Source organism: Myotis yumanensis, unplaced genomic scaffold (genome assembly GCF_028538775.1).
Source record: "Myotis yumanensis isolate MYYU_CA2020_CCGP unplaced genomic scaffold, mMyoYum1.0.hap1 SCAF_9, whole genome shotgun sequence".
NCBI classification, from domain to species: Eukaryota; Metazoa; Chordata; class Mammalia; order Chiroptera; family Vespertilionidae; genus Myotis; species Myotis yumanensis.
The window spans coordinates 48,530,319-48,548,718 of record NW_027223760.1 but is presented as its reverse complement, the minus strand read 5'-3'; the positions used below and the strand labels follow the sequence as shown (position 1 = coordinate 48,548,718).

Genomic DNA, 18,400 nt, shown 5'->3' with positions numbered 1-18,400 from the left:
AAATTATTAGGATGGTGTGGTTTGTGTGTTATAGATAAGTGTTGAATTTACAAAGCCCCGTATTTCAGTCATGGTGCTCATCATACAAGGGTACGGAAGACGGAGTGGCTGCATTCATAATTTAAGTACATGCCTCCAACCAGAATCAGCAGACAAAAAGCGGGCTCTAACAGGGCCATTTTCCTTGTGCTATGCTGCAAAATGTTTATGTTTAGGAACATTATCTAATTTCTAAAGGTTTAAAAGTGACGTGCTTTGAAGCTTTTAATGTTTGTGGTAAGACTTTTTAAATACAAAGGTTGTGTTACATCTTCCCACAGAAGACTTCAGGAGGTTTAATTGAAAGAATCAATGAATAAGCAGAATAAATGAAATATAAAAAAAATGAAAAATTAGCCTAAATTTTACGCCCAAAAAAGTAAGCCTCGCTCAGCCAGTCTGGCGTGGTTGAGTGTCAACCCATGAACCAAGAGGTCCCTGGTTCCGTTCCCAGTAAGGGCACATGCCCAGGTTGCGGGGTTGACCTCCAGTAAGGGGCGTGCAAGAGGCAGTCGATCCATGTCTCTTTCCCATAGATATTTCTATCTCTCTATCCCTCTCCCTTCCTCTCTCTGTAAAATCAATTAAAAAAACATTTTTGTTTTAAAAGTAATCCTAAGGTCAAGTTTGACAACGAGCCTGCTACTGTCTAGGATTAAAAAAGGAAATTCATCAGTTACTTAATTCTCACTCTGAAAGGAGGCAAAAGCATGAATTCCTTGGCAGGAAATAAAGTTTTTACAAGCACTGTATGGTTAACAAAATTCTTCAAGTGGAGTTTTTTGGAAGAGGATACTGAAAAATGCCACAAATAATTCTTCCCAACCTTTTTGTGGCAGGGAGGGGAGCAAATGCAGTAACAAATTTCACATGGCTAGTTTGTAGTGGTTTAAAGAAGCCCTTGATATAATTAAAAGCGACTCAGTGAAAGCAGGTCCATTAATGTGGAGGTAAATGAACAGAGCACCAATGTGCATTTTTTGATTCTGGGATAGAATTTAGTAAAACAATTGCTTTGGGTGGGTTACGTGTACCTTAGACTACCTTTGCAAAAAGCTATTTCTGTCAACTGGATGCCAGAAAGATCAAGGTGTAATCATTGAGAAATTGCCTCTCATTTTGTTTCTTTTCTCTTTTGCTAACCCTGGAAACCATACCCACATACCTGGTTATCAGCAGGCTTATGGTTTGTTAACATCTGCACTAGAGGTTTGTCATTAGGAAATTAGAAAATTACATAGTGGTGTGATGGACACAAGTACATACATGCATATGTATGTATGTTTATATACATATATATGTATTTATGCATAGATAATGAGAAGGACATGGAAAGTAGGCCAACATAAAGCCTTCAATGTATTACTTTTATTCATTACTTCTTCCCAGCTCCCCTAAAAAATTGCAAGTTCAAGGTGATAATGCAATTAGAAAAGACTGCTTTGTAGATATTTGTCAAAAGAATGTTTGGTATGTCTAGATCTTAAAATCTCATAATGTTTGCAGCTATTAATTTGATTTGTAATTGTCTTCTTTTGTATCAGGTTGATAAAACAAAGCAAGTGTCCACCTTTCAGGAAGTGATTCGCGGAGAGGGGATTTTACCTGATGGTGGAGAGTACAAACCCCCTTCCGATTCTTTGAAAAGCAGAGACTATTACACGGATTTCCTAATTACATTGGCTGTGCCCTCGGCAGTAGCATTGGTCCTTTTTCTAATACTTGCTTATATCATGTGCTGCCGACGGGAAGGCGTGTGAGTACTTTAAAGACTAATAAAAAATTATAGAGCCTACTAGGGTAACAACATAAGATTCCATTAAAAGCCAAGTTTCATTTAATTCATAAAACACTTTATAAATGAATTGAAGTTATGTTCAAGTCAAACTATAGTACTTTATCCCTTTAAAAATGAATTAAAATAGTTTGGAGTCTAATAAATCAAATTAGGGGATATAATTACTTTATTCACAAATTATTAAGGCTAGATGTAAATTCATGCTGGCAAAAACAGTCCCAACAATAATGGAGGCTGCATATTTTGGTTATAGAAAATACCTTTGTATAATCAGAGACTTAGGAATCTATTGCCATGGTAATTGCACTTTAACTAAATCGTCTCAGTTTGATCAGGAATGATGGTCAACATTCTTCTTGAAATTGTTCTATTATTAAACAGGGTGACAATCTAAATGTTTAAATATATATACCCATATATATATAAACGTAAAGAGTAAATTAATGAAAATAAGGCTATAATTTGAGTAATGAGTATTCAGTTCATGAATAGTTAGTACTTTCAGAACACCTGTGCCAATTAAAATAATCTCCCGAGATTATTGGGAAGTCAGGGTAACAAGGCCAAGCATAAAAACATTAACAAAGCAGCAAGTAACAAACTTCCATTTTCACATGTAGCCTGATTTCATCATGTCATACAATTTATTTCCAAGAGCTTGATTCTAATCTCCTTTTTTTTTTTTTCATGTTTCTGTATGTTTCTCATCAGTATTCCATCTTTGTGTGTGTACTCATCCAAGTAACGTCATGACCCTGGTGGCAAATGCTGCCTGGTGGCATTTAATAGTAACAGTGTCAGCATTTCCACGTCATGCAAGATCCCATGAGCATATAGTCTTAATGTTCCAAATATCAATGCTATTATTTAATTCATAAATTTTGTTTTGTTTCTAGGGAAAAGAGAAACATGCAAACACCAGAGTAAGTGTCTTCTTTCCTGTTATTTTCTGTATCATTTTTTTTCACTTCTCAGTTGCTCATCATGCTTCTTACATGCGTGTCATGCTTTTTTCCCCCATTCATCATCTTTCATAGTTTATTTCATAAATGTGAAAGCTGCTTTCTAAATAGAGATATTTAGGAGGGGTAGAAACTAAAAATTTTAAAAAAAGGTTTTGAAAACTAAGATTATTTAGATAAAAACGAAACCTAAAATATTTCAGATTCAGAATATTAACTTGCCATTGATATTATGTGATTTCCCAATCTGCATTCCTATAAAGCAGACAACAGATGAAAAGACCTTTCATACACGTTTTCCTGAATCTACAGTAATAACCTACCATAAAATGAAATTTCTGTGAGTATTTATAGATGCCCCATTAGAAGCAACAATATAAAAGCTCTGGTAGTTTAATCTTAACTGTAGATAGTTTAACCTTAAATAGACTGCTAGCTTGTTACTTAGGGCTGTAACATTAACACAGTGCTTTATAGCTTAGTTTAATGAAAGACACATTTAATTAAAAATTAATATATAATTTTCAATTTTGCTATGTTAAAAATATATGAAATGTATCTTTTTCAGAGATAATTTGTAGAAAGCCCAAAGTGCAATAATGTCCTCCTCTTTTAAAAGTAAAAAAAAAAAAAAATTCAAAAATTTTTTTCAAATTGATGACCCATGAGATAATATCTGATGTTAAATATATGTTGTTTTATTTCTTTTTGACCTAGCATCCAACTGGTCCATCATAGTGCTATTCAGAAATCTACCAAAGAACTTCGTGACATGTCCAAGAATAGAGAGATAGCCTGGCCCCTGTCAACGCTTCCTGTGTTCCACCCTGTGACAGGGGAAATCATACCTCCTCTCCACGCAGACAGCTATGAGAGCACTAACATGCCATTGATGCAAACACAGCAGTAAGTATCCACTTGGCACAGTGATTATTCATATGCATGAATGTGTCTAGTTAATGTCTGTAAAGACCAGAGCTTTTCATTATTGGAGCATTTGTTTGTTTGTTTGTAACAAAGAGAAAATACCAAAGGTCATGGATAGTGTAGATCCCAGCCCCACTGTGCTGACCCAGATTAATAGAATTACTTTCAGGGAATGCTTTCTTTTTTCTTCAAGAGGAATAATCCAAACAAGGTGACATTTACCTTAATATTTAAAAAATTGACACGGCTAATAAACTAACATAAGTTTGTTCAGAGATGAGTTAATTGTGAAAAGCGAGGCATATCCTAAAGCATGACAAATTATTTTTTAGTGCTATTGTTAGAATTATTTGGTTCTGTTAACCTATTACTTTAATGTTGTTATCACAGACTGATTTAATCTAAATTTTTTTGTGTGATCTGCTTGTATATCGGAACAAGTAGTTCCAATTTTGGCTAAAAACACAGCGTATTAGTGCAAACCTTCTCTGTTGTGTTAGAACTATGGTCAGAAAGCCTGGACAGATGGGTATGGTGTAAGAATGAGTGAGGAAATTACCCCATTGCTCTTTAGAGCACTGTGTGACATGCCTAGATCAATTTTGATATAAGTGAATTGTAGGTAAAACTGTCATTTATTTTTAAGAACGTGGCTTTTTCTTCTTCTTTTTTTAACCATATGTTAAAAAGGGTTAAATTCAATTTCCCCAAGGAAGTAACAAGTTTGATTTTGAGGTCCTTCTCTTTTTCTTCTTCTTCTTCTTCTTTTTTTTTTTTGTAAATAGAATGGATATACAGAAAAGTTCTCCATCCACACATATACATAAACCTTAGGATATGATATGAAAGTAACTTCTTACTGGTTAAAGATTTATCTGGGAATGGTGCTGCATGCAGACATTTTCCCATTGTGATGGTTATTTTGTAACCACATAAACTGCATTGGATAACTTGAAGATTAAATAGTAATTACTATGAGTGGTATAGACAGTCAGACTGAATACATTTGTCCAAAAATACTTTATAAATCTAAAAGTATTGTATTTTTCTGAATTCTTCTATGATCATTTACTTAGTGTTGAATAGGCCAAGGTGTGTATCTGCATGTGTGCATGAACAACTGACTCACGTCCTGTTAACAGTGGGGAAAATCGTGTGATTTAAAAGTTTGAGTTTTGGAAACGTTAATATTCTATCAGGAATGTAAATAGTAGAGTCTTTCAAAGTTGGATTGTACTGAATGGAGGGGATGGATTTCTGTGTTATCTGTAGGTTGGTGAGTCATCACAGAACCCACTTTACTAGGATTAGATACTGAAGAGAAAATTTTAGTAATATTGTGATAGTGTACAATTTAAAAAACTCTCCTGCATTTTTTTTAGGTGACAATTATGACAGTCTTATCACTCATTTTCAAAATGAAAAGAATTCTTTAAGGCTACCATTTCTTATATTCTTTACCCAAGAGTGCTAGTAAAATCTACATTAATAAAAGACAAAGATGCTAATTAACCATACCTTCACTACGCCCACCAGCCAATCAGAAGAATATGCAAATTAACCCAACAAAGATGGCCGTTAAATTTGCATACTGCAGGCAGGGTGGGACAGCACGAGCCGCCGCCCGCCCCACCACCATCTGGGCCTCCTGTGGATAAGCCAGCAGGTGGTTATCCCCCGAGGGGTCCCAGACTACAAGAGGGCATAGGCTGGGCTGAGGGACCCCCCCCTGAGTGCACAAATTTTTGTGCAACGGGCCTCTAGTGTTTATATATATTCTAAAAACCAAAATGATCAAATACACCTGAGGGAGAGATTTGTGTTTAGTTTTTTAAATGAGAAGAGTTCTCAGAGCCTTTAATGTCTTGATATGCTTAAGACTCCATGGGGAAAGGTCAGAAGATGGAACTCTTTAAAGAAGACAGTTTGGGAGATGCTTCTATTGACAATATAACAATACTATCAAATTTTAGAATAGAGAACTATTGGGGATGAGTAGGGGAACTTGAATATGTTTGTAAAAAGCTGGTGAAATTTAAGGGAGGGGAAAGGTTGTACTATTTTTTTTTAGATATCCTTTCTAACCAGAGAATAAGAATAGTTCCTTAAAAATTATTTTGATTTCTTTTGATTAGGATTTTGCAATGTTTCTACTTACATACAAGCAAAATAAGATTTTCTATCTAGTTTACAACTAAATGGATCTTCCTGGTCTCTCTATAACTCCATGAAGACTGTCATTATGTTGATCAGCTCTCTTTATCTGTAAATGCAATAGGTTATTTTATTGAACTTGCAGCAATTTGAACCTATGTGTACTTTTAAGTCCAGAAAATATTCATATTATTCAGGGTTCTGTTAATGGCAGCACTCCATTAACTAGTACTTCTGTATAAGTATGGTACATAGGTAATTGATGATGTTCACAATGATTACTCTGAGACACTGCGAGGTCATCAAGTGCATCTGACTCATCAGAGGGAAATTAAATTACAGTCTTTGTAGTTTCAGTGTTGAATGTATATTATCTTTCTTTTTTTCTTGGAAATGGATAAAATGTGCATGGTCTCTATGGTAACACCCTATAAGCTAGAATATGTGATTAACCTCATTTTCCAACCAAGCCAGATAATAAGAAATTTATTGTATCAGGTCCATCACAGCTGTCCTTTATGCAAATTCATCTTTTACCCCTTACCTTAAAAGCATAGCCCTGTCTCTAAAGTTCTGTTGTGGTACCAAGTACATGCATATATAAATATTTTGGTCATTTGAATCTAACTGAATTCTAAACATTAAAATGAGATATTTGATAAGGAATTACAGTACTTAATAATTGAGTATATGTGTGGATTATGCTGCCTGGTATTTATTAAATTAACCCTTCCTAAAAGAGCATGCATTTCATCTTCACATATTCAGATTAACTGTGTCTATCCCTCATAAATAAGTTGGCTAGCTACTGGATTTTGTGTTTATTCTTCAGACTCACTACCAGAAATACTAAGCATAGGGTGTGGCTTCTAGGCAAGACTCAAGAACATTTAAACGCTGCATAAAAACTTATTTGGGTCTTTTAAACAAGTTAGTCCATGAGGTATAGAGAACTCTATAACAGTGTGCAATGAGGAGCTGACACAGTTTCTTATCAATTATACAGTTATGTTTTATTGTTTGGTGTGTGTGGATTCTTTTTAGTTTTCTTTCTTCCTCTCTTTTTCTTTCTTTCTTTCGTTCTCTTCTTTCTCTTCTCTTCTCTTCTCTCTCCCCCCTTTCTTTCTCTCTCTCTCCCTCTCTCTCCCTCTTTCTTTCTCTCTCTCTCTCTCTCTCTCTCGCTCTCTCTCTCCTTCTCTCTCTCTTTCTCTCTCTCTCCTTCTCTCTCTCTCTCCCTCTTTCTCTTTCTTTCTCTCTCTCTCTCTCTCTCTCCCCCCTTCTTTCTCTCTCCCTCTTTCTCTCTTTCTCTCTCTTTCTTTCTCTTTCTTTCTTTCTTTCTTTCTTTCTTTCTTTCTCTCTCTCTCTCTCTCTCTCTCTCTCTCTCTCTCTCTCTCTTCTTTCTTCTTCTTTCTTTCTTTCTTTCTTTCTTTCTTTCTTTCTTTCTTTCTCTCTCTCCTTCCCTCCCTCCCTCTTGCTCTCTCTCTCCCTCTTTCTCTCTCTCTCCCTCTTTCTTTCTTTCTTTCTTTCTTTCTTTCTTCCTTTTCTTTTCTTTTCCTTTCTTTTCTTTCTTTCTTCTTTTCTTTTCTTTTCTTTTCTTTAATTTTCTTTTCTTTTCTTTTCTTTTCTTTCTTTTCTTTCTCCACAAATTAGACAGTGGCAAGTGTTTCATTATTTGCAGATGACACTGAGATTGGATTATGTACCTATCTTGGTCAAGTCAGGGATAGATATGTGGTCCTTGACCTGAGGTCAGAAGGTTCTTTCTCTGATCTGGGTTGCAGGCAAGGTGACTGACCAGACAGTGGAAAGTAACTGGAGATGGAACACGTGCTCAGAAAGGAGGGATCTTATTTGTGCAGAGGTCCTGTCCTTCTCAGATTACAGAAGGCAAACAGCTGGTTAAAATATCACAGAATAGAGAATATGTAAGGTAAATTTAATGTGATCTTTGCTAATGTAGTTATTATTTAATAACATTATTTTGGAATGGTTTTCAAGGTACTAGAAAAGTTGCAAAGATGTCCCATTTACAGTATTTTATTATATTTGTTACAACTAAGAAACCAACACTGGTGTACTCCCCCTCCCCCCCCCCCCCCCACTCCCCTCCACCCCCATATTTCACTAGTTTTTTTCTCTAAAGTCCTTTTTCTGTTCTAGGATTCTGTCTAGGACACAATAATTGGCATGTTCTTAGTTTTCTCTGGTCTGGAGAATGTCTTATTCCTTCCTTGTTTCCATTGATCATGACAGTCTTGAGGAGCACTAGCCACATATTCTGTAGAATGTCCCTCATCTCCTAGTGTAATCAGGGCTTCTGCATCCATGCTTCATCAGTTATCTTTGTAGTTCAGTGAATAAATGTTACCATTAGGAGTAAAAAGAATTTTTTCCTCTATAGGTAGTCCCCTTACTTATTACAGTTCATTGCTGGAAGTCACATTATAAAGTCATTCTTTAAAAAGTAAATTTTGCTTTGCCCCCAAAAAATCACTGTTGTGGTTAAGGGTTATGGTTTTGACCAAAGATTTAACAACATGAGAAATATATTACAGATTTGACGGCCAAACCTCAAAGATAAAGCTTTGTAATGATTTAAAGTAATAAAATCAGATTCCAGGTCCTACAAGGAATGATGAGAGATAGTCTAGCCTGGTTGTCCCAAACCAAGTTGAAGGTCAAACTCATATGTGGAGCTCTTATTAGTTCAGGGCCCTCCTTGTGGGGATTTGGAATCTTGTGGACATGTGTTATGATGGAGCAGGAAAAACAGCTGAAAATCCTTGATTTGAGTACTTCAAGGACCTAGGTTTTGGGATTCGGAAAGCTAAGATTGGTGCTCCTGGTATTTCTATTGGGGGTGGAGGTGGGGAAGGGGTGTTCCACCACGAGGAGTTTTTAAAGAGGAATAAGTTTCTCCTAATTCTTCCTGAGGGGCACGTGCAAAAGAAAAGTGTGAAAGGGGCAGTCCCGCATGTTTATCTAGAGTGCTGGGCTGTTTGTGGGTTTGTGCTAATCAGCCTCTAGACTTTTCACACCTCCTTAAGCTGCCTGAGCAGAATGGTGTGGAGAGGTGAGAGGTGAGAGCTGATTAGAAAACAATGCCTGAATGCGCAGAGAAATGCTAAGCCTTGAAAAACTGAAAACCACTGGGAAATTGTACTCCTTTTGCAATTTTATGGCAGGCATTGATTGGAGGATGCCAGATAATCAATTTTCTGAAAAAGAACTTATTCTTATAGTTGTAATGTTTTATTACATTGTCTTTCAGGGGATAAATCTGCCTCCTCATTATTCTTTTCTTAAACCAACATCAATGTCCATCAATTTTTCCTGAGTGGGAGGCATCTTTACACAGGATTGAATGTAATGCATACTAGGGGGAATTGCCCGACATTTTCTAGGAAGATTTTTAATTGGCTATACAAAAATTTTCCTTATTAATTACACAAAACATACCTAATCCAGGGTAATTGGATCCCACTCATAACAGGAGGTAGGTTATGCTTAATCTTCTGCAAATTAACAAGTATAAAAGTAGAACTAAGTCTAATTAAATATATTTTGAAACAAATTATTTTAGCTTTTATCTGAATATTTTTTTCCATGGTCTTTCCTTGGGTAAAAATAAAAACTAACTTTATAATAAAATTCCATAAATAAAAAATTAGGTTTCAATAAAAGTTAATATCAGTTGAAGAGAATCTTCATGGCACCAAAATAATGATTTCCTGTTGACAAGAAGTGCTAACCAGCCAAGGATATTTTGGAGCTACTGACTATTTTTTTTTTTAGTCAATGAGTATATACTGAAAGCTATAAATGGATTATCTCTTTGATGGGTTTTGCTTCTATAGGTTTGTACTGCATCATTTTAAAGCTACGGTATGCTTACTTTTGGCTTTCTACAAGTAGGGGGAATATTAAATTATTGAATGTCTCCTTTCTCCTTTATGCATTGATTTTAGTTAAAATTAGGTTTTGAAAGTTAACCTTTGTGGTGATTCCAATTTCCTTGTGTCCTTTTTTTAATCCATATAATGGCCTGGTCCCTTAGTAAAATATATAGGGTCCAAATCAGCAAGGTTTGGGCAATGCCAATTTTGCTGAAATAATTGGGAAATTTCAAAAATATATTACTAGGTCTTATTGTTAAATGACTCCATGCTAACTCAAAAGAGAAATGTTTTGTATCCCACATAACTAAATTATCATTTACTTTCAACTCTGGCACAGATTATATGGCTTTTATACAAATCACCTAACCTTTCTTTGCTTTTGAGTCTTCAAGCAAATAGGAATATAATGGGTTGATAATCATCAACCTTACTCATAGAATTACTCTGCAGGATATCCAAGAATGTCAAATTACCTTAAAACGGTTGTGCAAATAACAAATAATTGCATACTCCCCCCAAATCACTTATTTATTAATTTGCAAGTTACTACCTTTACCTTCTTAAAGAATGAAGTATGTGCAATGGCTAATTTACATAATTTTCTATTTAAATGCATGTAATTAATGGCAGCGAAATTAAAAAATAATTAATAGTAGTAATTTAGAGAATTACAGTTTCCTTAAGTTTTTCTACATAATGCAGTTTATACATAATAATCATTCAGTTAGCCCATTAATAACTTAATTACTTTAAATAGTTTTATGCCTTTATAAAATAAAAGTCCTTTCTTTGAAGGATTATAGGAATTCTCTTTGAAGTCCAACCCCACTCTCCTGTATAATTGCCTTCAGCAGCCTGCTTTCACCGAAGACGGAAATGGTTCCATTTTCTTACTGAGTTCTCTGCTCCTTAACTATAGCAGAGTTTGTCATAGGCATTTCCCCAGTATTCCCGGAGCAGAGCTCTTACCTCTCTTCAAGTCTCAGATGGAATACAGCCTCCAAATATGCCCATCAGAGATAATATTAACACTTAACGCTCACAGGTTCACATGTAGTCTCAAGTTGGGTGACCACAAAAGCAGAGCTCTTGTGTGCATACCGAGGGGAAGTTGAATCCCCACATATTTTTTGTTGAGCACCGTCTTGCACAGATAAGCACTTTCAGATAACTCATCTGAGTTTCAGTTGAAGTTGCAAGGAGTGCATGTACATAGTTGAAACTTAACAACATGGGACTCACACTGCAGATGCTTTTAAATTCCCAAGCCAGTGTAATACACACAGTTGCTTTCTCACACATCTCAAGATTTCTTGCTAGTTTGTGTATGAATGGCACTTTCTTAGTCAACCATGTCTCTTCAAACCTCGAAGTCCATTGCTATGCAGAAAGTTTAGTAGTGTAACAAGAGGAAAATATGGAGGCTAGAGAAGAAATGACAGGGTCTAGATTGATTTTGATCAGTGTTTTTCAAATGATGTTCTTTCCACAGAAGGGTAAGTTGGGCTGACCAATGAGAGAAGGGGTTCCAAAGACTTCATTTAAATATTGATTTTGAATTTTGGTATCCTTGATCTACAGATTCCGAAGGGCTTTCTCTATCTTCTTTGGTATTTTTATTTTGTCCAAATGTATTGATTTAATGAATAGGTTAGGTAGAGTTACTGATGGTAGGAAATGAGGAAGAGTGTATGTGTTTGCCGGGGGGAGAAGGAGGTTGCTGCATTAGTTTCTATTGTAGAAAAAGCTCAAATTAGTTTTACCTGAGAAGTGAAAACAAAACTCCTATTTCCCTCCCCGCCAAATGCCAATGAAATTGCTTTTCTACTTTTTTAGTAAAGATGTTTGTTTTCTCAACCTTAAATCTAGAACTTATTTCCTCTTGTGCTTTATAAATTAATCTTCTTACTTTCATCATCCAAACCACTATAAATACTAGTACATTGTGTGAAATGGAAAGAATAAACAAACCAAAAGAAAAGAAAAAAATACCTCCCTGAGACCACACAAGGATAAGTAGGGCTGATAGGTAATAGCAAAAAGGAATGTAATTATTGAGATGCATTATTAAGTAACTTCCTCAAATTGAATTAGAATTGATTTTGTTATTTCCTTAACAATATATTAAAATGGAACTGATTTTTTTTTAAATCACTCAGAGTCATTAACATTCCTATCGATTAAGAGTTTAAACACTATTTAACCAGCATGTACTGTTTTCCACTTTAGACTTTTATATTTGGAATATAATATTTGCCTGGCTGAAATAATTTTAGATCAATGGTTTTCAAACTTTGCTTCTTGGAGGTTTCTTAGAAATGCCTGAGGGGCCAGCATGTGGGGCATAGGAAACAAAGCAGGAGGGATTCCCAGCTCCCTTGTTTCAACTGGGGCGACCTCACGTTTCTCTCTTTTGTACATCAAGAGTTCTGCTTAGGATTTCAGTAAAAGGAATTCCATTGCTGAAGAGAAACAAACAAACAAAAAAACACGTTCAAAATCCCTTACTTGGATCAGACTCTGTTGCAAAGGGCTAGCTCCTAGAATTTATTCCACCCCAAATCTAAATTGTACATTTTTGTAAACGTATTTTAATATCAAAATTTGAAACTAAATGGGTATTTGTGAGCGTTAATAAACAAATGTGTATGATGTGAATCTCTGTATCTTTACTGTTGCATGTATTCATTCAGGCTCTATTTATTTCATGCTTATTGCTGAGGATACTAAACAGAACAGGGTGGTTCTTACTATTAAAGCACTTTGGGGCAATTAAACATGTGAGGGAAATACAATGACAGTCCGCATGTAAAGCAGGCTAAATGGTAGCCTATTTGGGGTGGTGCTTAGAGAGTGGGGAGGCATAGAGGAGGGAATACTTGAGAGGCTATTTTTTTTAATTAAAAATAAGAATTAGTTAAAATTTTGTTAGCATTCCTGTGGGATATTTTAAAATTCTAAGAGTAACATGTATTCACTCTAACAAATTTTGAGTTGACTTTGCAAGGACAAATGAGCTGGAAGGGTGCAAGAAATGGGAGTGGGCCGTGGTGCTGATGGCTCTGTTTCCGGCAGTCAGGGAGGCCTCCATGTAGGGTCCAGATATACTAGTGGCCATCTAGGGCTCACTAAAAACCCCAAAACTTAGTTTGCAGGGAGGTGTAAGAAAACAATGCAGCTTATGAGATTTGAATGACATACGCAGATTTGTGTCTTAGACAGCAATGTGCACAGTGGATTATAAGGGAGCAGCAGTGGGCGTGAGGAAACAATTCAGATCAGTTGCAAAGATCTAGTGAGCAATGGTGATAGCTTCAACCAAGTAGCAATGGAGCTGGGAAAGAAGGGGATGGGTTCAAAAAAATTGAGGAGAATCGTCAAGAGTTCCCAAGCGACAAGCTGTGAGGACTGAAGAAGAAGGAAAGGTCAGGGTTGACTTAACGTTTTGACTGGTGCAGTGGGTGGATAGCAGCTAGCACTTCCTAGGTGGGGATCGAGGAGCACAGGTTTAGCACAGTGAATGAAGATGGTTATGTATGTTGCTGTGTGAGAGTATGAGTGTGTAATTAAATGTGTTCTAGACCTGGATCTGAAAGTGTATAGGTTACAAACATAAGCCCTGGAGCCTCTGTGTGCACATCTTCACCCACCACTTCCTACTTATGAAGTCTTGGACCTCTAAGCCTGTTTTTGTTTTTGTTTTTTCATCTGTAAACGGGAAAATAACACCTACTTTCTAAGGTTTGTTGTGAGGTAGAATGTAGCATGCAGTAGCAACTCCATGAATATTCTTAGTATTGTTATTATTTGTCTTCCTCAGACCTCAGTTTCCTCATCCATAAACTCATGGCCAGGGGGTGGGGGAATACTGGAATAGATTATTTCTGGGGTTCTTCTTTCTTGCTATAAAGGTTTTCATTCTAATGTCTGCGCTTTGTTTACATGTGTGTAAGCAAACAGTTTTACTAAAAAAATGTTCATCATTTCTAGGAACTTGCCACACCAGACTCAGATTCCCCAACAGCAGACTACAGGTGAGTGCTAAATGAATGGATGTGCTAATACGTTGATGTTTATGGGTGAAGTTAATAGAATAAAAGATAATTATACTACGTAATGTAATTTACAAAACTTGGGCTTGACCAAGTAGGGCAAAATAATTGTGTCTTTCCTTAATCGGAGTTAGAACTTCAGAATAATAGCTTAGATTATTACATAGATTGGCATCAGAGTGATAAACACAGGGTCAATGATCTTAGAGCAACAGCAGCATCCATGGAGGTCCGGTCTAATTAAGGAGGACTGAGTGAGACCCCCTTCCTCCAGCAAAGCACCCTATTCTTCCCCTTGGTGTGTAAGATTCTTAGCTTAGATGCATCCAGGATTTGTCTCAGTAAGTGAGCAGCTTGAAACTGACTCTTACAAAAGGAAACCATCGTGACTAATCACTGAGGCTTCAGGGGGATAAAGGAGAAATGGCTGGCCTGTTCTGATGCCACTTTTTAAAGCTGTGATAACATGACCCATGACAACAAGATGGTGGGCAATTCTCCTGGGACTGTTCTATGTCCCTAAGACTTGCTTTCTTTACCTTTATTTCTTTCAAGTGTCCCTAAAAAAATGTCCACAACCAATTATTTCTTTCATCTCTGTACTGAGTAGGTAACTTATTCAGGATTGTCTTCTAATTAGTGGTTGAATCTCTAGTTCTAATTGCCAGGCAACCAGTAAAGCCTTTTTAGCTCTTTTGGAAAACCAAGAGAAGTTTTAAAAATGTAAGTTGGATGTGGAATTCTGAGTATGAATAGTGGTATTGTGGTTAGGGGAGCTATGAAGTATGTCTCTTGAAAACTTTGGGCCCATATAGAAATGTATTGGATATTTTCATTCAAAAATTATCTTCTCTATTACTGCTTTCGGGAATTTAAGGAGATTTTCGTTTGACAACTTTTCAAAGATTTGAGGCAAGTATAATGCAGTTTTTTCATCAGATTCCAATTATGAGATAACATTTATCAGAATTTCCCCCTACAATTTTGGTTACTTGTTTTAATTAAATGCTAACATGTTTCAACAAGAATGTTCAATATATCGATGTAAGCATTCAGGAGATTGATGAAGGAACAAACTTTGTTATAAATAGGTTATCTAAAGAGCAAAGAAATAAATGAATTTCCACTACATCTAATTACATGGCTTTTTTTTTAAAGAGGAAAAATTTTAAAGAATATTTCTACAATGGAAATGCTAAAACTTCTTTTTCTTTCACCTCATGGACTTTACTCTAATTCTTAATTATTTCAGGCAAAGAATGAATAGAAGGGAGATAATTTCTGGCAAAATAGAAATATTGAGTATTTTTTAAATTCACATTTTACTTACTCCCCCACTGGGGGAAATAAGGAAACCTAAATAGATGATATTAGGAAGATTTACTTCATAGTTATATAGATTTCTAGCAAGTTGACCTGTTAGCATGTTTCGTTTTAGTAATAGGCAGCATTTCCAAATACAAGAACAATTTGTGCCTAAGTAAATGTGACAAGAACCAAAGAATTTCCCTAGGGGGATTTTAGTTGTTCAATCTATTTTTTTAAAATTATTTTTCTAAAGCAGGTTTTGGGGAGCAGACATTTTGCTTGAATCAGGAAAGCTTTGATTCCCTTTTCAGTTAATACTATAGCCTATTACCTTCTTGTTTGCTTATATTTCTCTGTAATTTCAAGCATATTATTGACTAAAGTGCACTATTTTCTCATGGTAGTTTTCTTTCTTCATCTTGTTTTCAGTGAGTCTCTAAAGTGTGTCAATACTAAGAGAGAGAGAGAGAGAGAGAGAGAGAGAGAGAGAGAAACACACTACCCTAGCAGTTTTAAAAAGATAATTGTGATAGATTGTTGTGCTTCTGCCTCTGGTAAATGTGAAATCAAATAGAGTCATGTCTCCTGGAGAGAAGGGCTAAGTGGGCAGGTTATATTCTTCATTCCCATTCTGTTCATTTGAATGAAAAAGTCTGTTACTCAGCTTCTAAGTTTGTTCTGTTCTGTCTGCACGTGCATGGGTCCGGTCCTTTTAGTGCACTTTCATGGGTACAACCCCTTTTCTCTTCCTTCCTCCTGGTGATCATAGTACCACAGAGAGGCAACAAGGTTTGTGTAAGAGTATCAGGAAGTAATCATTGCTTTTCTCCAGCACCTCATCGCACTATGTTATGTGTCAGTTTTCTTTTCTAGTGTATTTTTTTTAATTAAGTGTATTGGGGTGACAGTGGTGAATAACAGTATACAGTTTTCTTGGTGAAGGTAATGTAAGCTCAAAGAATGTCTCTTGGATCCCAAGAAATTTTATTTGTAACTGCCTATATGGAATTTGTGAGGGAAGAGTGTATTTTGAAGTTTGTTTTATTTAGTTAGTTGTTTTCTTTTAAACGACCATCGGAAGTTGAAGAAATGAACTAGCTGTGGTGGCATAATCCTAGACTGAAGCGCTAGCTAGGATAATAGAGCCGTTAGAAGCTGACAATAAACAACCCTTGCTTTTGAACCAGGCCCAGGCCATTAGGATTGATGCCCTTCCCGTTTTTCTCATTTTCTCAGCCTTTCCAACCCACCTGATATTTTCTAAAAAGCCATGATTAAAAGGTACAGTCATACACCCCACAGTCAGCCCGCATTCTTTTTGTTCATTGTAGGAGGAATTTTCAGGCTTGTGCCTTTTGGCAAACACAGAACGTTATAGCTTTGGCCCAAGAAGGAGAGGACTAAATTAGAATTTTTCCTCTTTAAATTTTTTTAAACCAAATGCAGAGAAATTATTTTAAATTATGTTAAGAGGATAGAAAATCACTCCTTGCCATAATATATTTTGCTCAAAATCTACGAGTGTCCATGCCCTGACTAACGCATGCCCATATCCACTCTTACACATTGCAGGTAAATGGTATCCCTGAAGAAAGAAAACTGACCGAAGCAATGAATTTGTAATCAGACAATATAGCTGTTATAGCTTATTTCTTCTCTCTTCCTTAATGCATGAGCTTTTCTGGCATATGGTATGCATGTTGACAGTATTAAGTATATACCAAATAATTCAATATAGCTTTCATTTTACTAATGTATTTCTTTTGTACTTAAAGCATTTTTGACAATTTGTAAAACATCGATGACTTTATATTTGTTACAATAAAAAGTGATCTTTAAAATAAATATTATTAATGAAGCCTACCTAACGTCTGGTGAAATTTACTTCAGAAAGTAGTCAATTGCCTCCTATATAGTAGGAAGCTTTTGTTGCTAAAGAATAGGTTCATGTGTTCATTCTTCATTCAACAAGATTTTATTAAGCATTTCCGGTACATACATAAAATGTCCATACTCTGTGTCCTAGGTGAGCAACCCATTTAAATAACACTCTTATCCTTGTGGCCCATAAAGCCTGTTGTCTTATACATCACTTCTTGAAGTGTTTTATAGGGTAGGCATGGTTTTATGGGTTGTGGACCTGAAGGCACCCAGTTCGTGGAAGGCAGCCCAGGGTGCACAATTACCTGACTTGATAATCAGAGGAGCTATTGCTCAGAAAGAATAGTTACCTGTTGACGGTGACATGAATTAGCTCCAAAACCCCAGGGTCCCCTGTGATATGGCTGGAGCTCAGCTCTGCTGGTAGTTACTATCAAGAGAGAAAGACCATCACTCTGCTGAGAGCCACTATTTACCCGGCTACATAAGTGAGTTAAAATTTTTTAAATAACATTATGTAAATTAACATCCTAAATACTAAATAAAGTATCTCTTTAGCCTCTTGCTCAAAGAGACTAGTTACCTGTTGATGGTGACATGAATTAGCTCCAAAACCCCAGGCTCCCCTGTGATAACAGTACTTCCCAGGCTTAGCAGAGTTTCCTCACACTGTGTCAGTCCACTTCATGCACATTGGGTCAACGTGGCCGGCAGGCCATCTAGCAGGGCTGCAGTAAGCAGACTGGGCCAGCCAGAAAACCTTTCCTACTCTGCTCTGGGGAGGTTTCTGTGTTACCTGTTAACTGCTCAGAGGACACCCAGATGCTACCTAAATCTGATTCCAAAATCTGAAAAGACTCCATGTGAGTAATGCATGCAGCTACTTGCCCTCCACTTAGGAAGAATACTCCATCATGTCCTTGACATTGGAAACCCTGCCCAAACTCCACTTCCTGGGATTTAACAGAGGATATAGGTTATTTGATTTCTTAAAAACTGTATCTCCTATTCTTAATTCCTTTCCAAGACACCTAGGACACTGCTACTTGCTGTTCTTCAGGACTGATCATCTTTAGGTTGTAAATATATTGGGTCAGGTTCATGTCCTAGAAGGAAGGGAAGGTCGCCATGAGTATAGATGACTAGATATTGGCACAGCGGAAGAGAATTTGTGAACTGTTGCTCCTGCCAAGTGATAGCAAACTGTTTCTGGTAGTCCAAGTGAGCAGGAGCAAAGTAATGCATGATCCATAAATCAGGAACTGCAGATCAGGGATCAGGAAGTTTATCCATCTGCACTGGGAAAGAGGCCACTGTAGGATTAGAAAATGCATTTGGAAATAGCATCAGTTTTTGCACTGACCCTACTGAGGAATTAAA

The 18,400-nt window shown here is 36.4% G+C and overlaps 1 protein-coding gene across 4 annotated transcripts in view; it reads left to right on the top strand.

Moving 5' to 3' along the window:
• SGCE (sarcoglycan epsilon) overlaps positions 1–16,993 on the top strand; it is a 66,106-nt gene extending 49,113 nt beyond the window's left edge. The window contains exons 7-12 of one of the 4 annotated variants that reach the window (XM_070424281.1): positions 1,584–1,795; positions 2,734–2,760; positions 3,517–3,705; positions 13,770–13,813; positions 14,709–14,743; positions 16,712–16,993. In XM_070424281.1, coding sequence (XP_070280382.1) covers positions 1,584–1,795; positions 2,734–2,760; positions 3,517–3,705; positions 13,770–13,813; positions 14,709–14,743; positions 16,712–16,762 — 558 coding nt within the window. In that variant the 3' untranslated portion in view covers positions 16,763–16,993. Of the gene's footprint in view, positions 1–1,583; positions 1,796–2,733; positions 2,761–3,516; positions 3,710–13,769; positions 13,814–14,708; positions 14,744–16,711 lie in introns of those variants that run through there. The other 3 variants (XM_070424282.1, XM_070424283.1, XM_070424284.1) reach the window with 3 other exon arrangements.
• The last annotated feature ends 1,407 nt before the right edge of the window (positions 16,994–18,400 follow it).